This window comes from Anabrus simplex, chromosome 2 (genome assembly GCF_040414725.1).
Source record: "Anabrus simplex isolate iqAnaSimp1 chromosome 2, ASM4041472v1, whole genome shotgun sequence".
In the NCBI taxonomy this organism is placed as follows: domain Eukaryota; kingdom Metazoa; phylum Arthropoda; class Insecta; order Orthoptera; family Tettigoniidae; genus Anabrus; species Anabrus simplex.
In genome coordinates this window covers 168,350,614-168,356,613 of record NC_090266.1, presented here as the reverse complement: position 1 = coordinate 168,356,613, position 6,000 = coordinate 168,350,614, and the positions used below count along the sequence as shown (strand labels likewise).

Here is a 6,000-nt window from a genome sequence, read left to right as displayed (position 1 = left end):
ACTCATTGCGTTATCTGGGAATTACGAATATAGTTTTAAAATTTAACGTTTTTGTTGTTCCAAAGTCCATCGAGGCATTTAAATGTAACGAGTGTGATCAGAAAGCACTGACTGCAACTCTCATTACAAAACTTTTAAAATCAGTACTCGACAATGAAGCTCATACAATTACAGATGCTCATGACTTGGAAAAGAACTTCAGGACAAAGCCTTTAAGTTGGAAGATCTTAAAAATGTGAGTGATACGAGCAGTGATAATTGTAAGTCATTTTTAATGTATTACTTTTATTATTTATTGCACTTGACTTCACCTAAAATAATTCCAAATGCCACTTAAATGTGCTTTACTTTACATCGAATCACTCGAAATCACATTGAGGTGCTCCTAACTTCATTATTTGTAGATTTTGACGTCTTTAAAAATCAACATGTACTATTTAGTGATTGTATTTCGCTCGAACAGCATTGCACGATGTCGAGACCTCTAGCGGACGTTCGTAAAACTACTTGCGACCTGCATTTCTATCGGTCCATTTCCCGGCTTTGTATATCTCGTAGGCAACGGCCTGGCATTTTACGTTACTGTTGGCTAGACCGCGAGTTATATTGGTACCACTGTAGTTGTAAACTAAGTATGGTTTGGAGAAATTGTTGAAATTATGGACAATGCTTGCTTCTTGTTTGTTGTACTTGTTAAACATTACTGACGCCTTTGTGAAGCTTATTTGCTCTCTATTATTGACAGTTCCTTCAAGGTTTTTCCCCATTGCATACTTCCTCCATACTGTGTTGTCTATTTATTAACTGTAAATATGGCTTATCCTAGTACATCGTCCGAATTAAGTGACATCCAGAAACTCCTCTGGGGGAATTTCGTAAAAGATGATGTGTTCCGGAGGTGGGCTCAAGGTTAGTGAGTGCCATAGATATCGTGTGTGCATTCTGGTTTATTAATTTGTAGGTTAATATCTTTAAGGTGATTGATCATGATTGTTTATTTTAGGATTCCACTTTAGTAAAGAAGAACCAACTGCTTTAGAACAGACTGAAGGAGGACCTTGTGCTGTTCTAGCTCCTGTACAGGCATTCATACTGAAGTTTTTGGTTTGCGAACCTGTTGGAAATAACTGGAGAGAGGTATGTGTAATCAACTTGAAGAATATAGTGAAGTGGTGAGGATGTAGGTCACTTTTAAGTTGTCAGTATATTGTATAGGTTATCCAGAATACCTAATCTCTCGGTGCACCACTGATTCTCTTCCCTGTAGATTTGTTTTTAATATTTTGTACATTTCTTTAATAATGTGGGATATTGTTGTTAGTGTGTGACACTACGCTACCAACCACCACAGAAACACTCAGTAGTGATTACATCCCTCCACATAAGGTTGGTGTCAGAGTCAAACCACATGTTTGACACGGTTCTCTCCCGTGACCCCACAAGGTGTGGGAAAAGCGGAAGAAGAACATTGTTTTTAGTGTGTCAGCTGTGTGTATGTTCTTGTTTACAGGAATTCCATTGTAATGCATGTTGCAGTTGAATGGTTAAAAGGACAAATTTTGAGAACAAAATAACCGTTTATCAAAATCTCATCAATTGCAAAGATAGCTCTTAATTTTGTGTGTTCTTTGGGTTATTATTTTCTGAAATAAAACTTTTCCCAGTATTGAAATATTTAAAGAAAGGAACATTGGTGTTCTACCCAGGTCCTTTTTAATGGGCATACTGCTCTACCATATTTCAGACCTCCTAGCTAACATAACCTAGAAATGTGCTTGGTACATAATATTAATGTATATTTGATCATTGGGTGCTCCAAATTAAAATGTAAATACCGTAAAACTGTTTATTTAAATGATAAATCTTCATTATTGTCAGCATAATTGCATCAATTACATTTGAGCTTAAATGTGTAGCTTTGACTATCATGTAATGTTGTGCGCGATCGGTGTCTGGATTAGCGTGGAATCGCATGCGAGCACTCAGTTCCCTTCGACGTCACAATCCCGTATAATAAATTCACAGCAACCGAGTGGCAAGCCCCGGTGTTACGTGATTATATGAATGAGCAGTAGAACACTAGAAGTTCAAGGACCGAGCTCGATAGCTGCAGTCACTTAATTGCGGCCAGTATCCAGTAATCAGGAGATAGTGGGTTCGAGTCCCACTGCCGGCAGCCTTGAAGACGGTTTTCCGTGGTTTCCCATTTTCACACCAGGCAAATGCCGGCGCTATACCTTAATTAAGGCCACGGCCGCTTCCTTCCATTTCCTAGTCCTTTCCTATCCCATCGTTGCCATAAGACCTATCTGTGTCGGTGCGACGTAAAGTAAATAGCAAAAAAAAAAAAGTTCAAGGTAACATTAAAATAGCCTAAATTTGGTATTAATGTTTACATGTTTGATATTATTCTTAGAGACACTACTGACAGGTTTAGCAAGATACTGGATAAATATGACATAAAAACCATCTATAAACCACACCGAATGTAGCTGTGGAACGTGCTACGTGGGTGAAAGAAAACGTCTGATCTCTACCCGCCTATAACAACACATCCGTCACACCAAGAACCAAAACACAGATATTTCAGCTGTAGCCAAGTATTCCTACAAAACAAGACACAGAATATCATTTGAGAAGACCAAGATCCTAGCGGCTATTCCTTGGAATCTGGAAAGGAAAATCCTTGAGGTTATCTAAATCAAGAAACGCTCAAACAATATGAATATAGAAGAAGGATATAAAATCAGCAATTCTTGGATGCCTGTCGTACGTAGATTAAAATATACAAACCTCTACATAAGCATGCAGGACGAACCTCTTGATTACATAACAGCGCGGGCAAGTCCCAGTACCTCGCTGTGACACATAATTTCCAGAATTCTCACGAGACAGCCAGGGGACTTATGTCAGCCTGAAAGGGTAGGATATATAAGGCCAAGGTTAGGAACCACTCTCATAGTATGATTGCTGCCAGTGAGACTGATTACCTCGGATCGTGTAGGGTTAAATTTCAGTCGCCTTGACAAAGAATTCTGCAATGTATTCAAAATGTCTGAACTGAATGTTCAGAAAACAACATGATTCAACCCGGGAAAAGAACTAAATAATTTTATATTATTGTTAATGCCCTGGAACCGATGACCTCAGATGTTAGGCCCCTTTAAACAACAAGCAAGTTAATGCCCTGAGGGGAATAAATTGAAATTTTATCAAATTCATTTTTTTACATATTATTGCCCACCCGGCTACTCATTCCTGCCACCCGGCTGATGAAAATTTCTGGGAAGAACACTGAACATACAGATGTTACATAAATGAAACTCACTTGTTGAGGCAGATGGTGAAAACTCAATGAACTCGGTGAGATGACAACTGATAGAAACTTACAAATTTTATTCCAGACCAAATACATTCCAAAAAATTAAACATATAGTTTAAAAAAGAACAGTCACATTTTTTCTTGTTATTTTATTCTGAATGGAATGGGTGTTAAAGGAATTGTAAAGGGTATTACAAAGTTGACAGAAAACCTAACTGAGCAAATTTGGCAAAACACTTACCAGGTATTAATATATAAGGACAAATTAAAGAAAGATTTGCTGGTTTGTGTAAATTAAGCATTAAATAGAGGCCAAGAAAACAAAATAATTGACTTCTTAAGAATTGTTCTGAAACTCCTTGTTTTTTTATTAGATACACATTAGAATCATATTTCTAATTAAACTGAAACGAGACTAAATCTAACGCTAATATTATTACAAATACAACGTTTTAAAATTTTTAAACCTCAAGAAGGGCAGTGCTGGATTCATAAAACAGTCAGGTTCCCTCTCATTTTTGTCAGTTGTTGGCAATTTGGAAATAATTTGTTGGAACTGAACAAATGATACATCATTTTTGTCATGTCTGTCTTTTCCAACAGCCATTAAGAACATCATTTTCATGTAGTCTTCCTTGCCAAGTTTGCTTTAGCTTATACCAATATGTGATGTTTTCGCATTTGATATTTTTTGTTTCCTTTCAGCCAAAAGATCCACCAACACAAACATGCCAGATTGTATCTCATATGCCTCAGGTTTGCTATCAATCACAGTAGACTCTTCAAGCATATTAAGTTGTTCCTCTGAATCCATATAAACTGCAGATTATGTTAGCACTCCACAGCTTTGGGGAAATTTGTATCCTTCTCATCTTCGCAGACACTTATCCTCTTCATTTCTGACTTATCTCTTTGAACAAAAATCTGTCATTTTGGTTGTACAACCTGAAGTGGTGGTTAATGTGTTATGGAATGGCACGAATACCTTTCCACCTCTCATTCAAGAGACTCTTGTTTTGGTCAACAATCTCTTTGCTTATGAATAAGGATTTTGTCCCTGTTAAATGTTAGTCTATACAATCATGGAATGGAACTTTTCATCTTCTTCATTTCACAGCAGTTCAGCTTCAAAGTTCTCCCTGCTCGTTCCACTGCCTCTTTTCCATGTAAACTTACAAATTAGTTCTCTTCACAGTTACTGATATAAAAATCACTTGGCACAAAACAAATATTTGACGTTGTAAACTTGTTTTTGAAATGATTGGCACAGTTATCACTAAGGCACAATTTGTGTATGCCCTTATTGGTGGTTTTCAAAGTCTTCTATAATTGCACAAAGGAACGTGTATACATTATATTTGCTATGAGAGAGATCATTGCTTATTTTGCATATGACTGAACATTTTTGCTTGATAATCCAATGCAGCACGTATGTCACACGTATGGCTGTTGTGAACACTTTGGATCTCATCTTGCAAGAACAAAGCATAATTTTTGGCAAAATCTATTTGTATTACTGCTTCTCTGTCTGATATTTCAGTTTTGCAGTGCTTGAAATACTCAGACTTTCACATAGCAATTTATCTGTTTGGCAAGTTCACCCAACACATCCTGCAACATTCCTGAATGTTCAATTATTTTAGGATATCCGTTAACATCTCCCCACTGCTGCCATACCATTTCTTGATTTACATGTACATTTTCAGGAATAAACAACATCAGATCACATAAACAGTTCCTACACATGTTAGTGATGTATGTATTTTTCATCATTTGTATCACAGCATAATTTATCAATGAGTAGTTCATGGTGTTTTGGATATGAAGAAGCAACTTTTACAATAGACTGCAGGATGTAATCAAATTTGCATGATATCTTCAGGCACAAATATTATGCAGAGTGACTGCTATAGGTAGAACCTGTGGTGGACGTGAAGAGTAAAATTATATTTGCATACTACAATATTGGGGTAGCTTTTTTTTTTTTTTTAATTCTTGGTCTGCTTCACCTATTGTTAGGACCATGTGCCTTTTTTAAATCTGTTCTCTTTTACAAGTATCTAGACTTATTACAGATTTGACATTCTGCTTTCTGCTGGAGCTTGTCGGGTTATATATTCGCGATAATAGAAACTTCCAACTAACACAGTGTATTCAGTATGAGCAGATTTGTTTTTGAAGCTTCATTTTTACTTATGTGTTCTCAAACTCTTTTTCCTAATCTCCTTTCTATTTTCTTCAATCATGCATGTATTTCCCTTTATTTTTTCTTTCATTTGAAGATGTCACAATTTGTCATGCTTCTGCTTCTTTTGCAAATGTTCTCCTCCTCCTTTCCCCTTGTATTTCTCCATCCACAAGTTTCTTTTGGTACCCTTTCTGTGAAAAGGAACAATTGAACAAGTATGTAATACCTAATCCAGTATAACCACAAACTACAGATTTTGAAAAGTTTTCGGTACCGGTACCTGTGTATGCAGCCTACATTTCCTCTGTTACAACTTACATTGTCAAAGAAAGTTATCAAACATTTAGGCCTAAGCTAAGAATATAATTGGATGAAAAAATCATAGAACAGGTTAGCAGTAAAGAAAAAGTAGCAAGGCTTTTAGAAATCAGAAAATAGTTATAAAATACTCTTATATATGCACTTAATAGGTTGTATAGGCTACCAAAAG

At 36.3% G+C, this 6,000-nt stretch overlaps 1 protein-coding gene across 1 annotated transcript in view; it reads left to right on the top strand.

The window, feature by feature from the left end:
• The first annotated feature begins 619 nt into the window (after window positions 1–619).
• LOC136863963 (ubiquitin carboxyl-terminal hydrolase MINDY-3 homolog) overlaps window positions 620–6,000 on the top strand; it is a 323,174-nt gene continuing 317,793 nt past the window's right edge. The window contains exons 1-2 of the mRNA XM_067140422.2: window positions 620–909; window positions 1,004–1,137. Of these exons, the coding sequence (XP_066996523.2) occupies window positions 813–909; window positions 1,004–1,137 (231 nt within the window). The 5' untranslated portion in view covers window positions 620–812. The remainder of the gene's footprint in view (window positions 910–1,003; window positions 1,138–6,000) is intronic.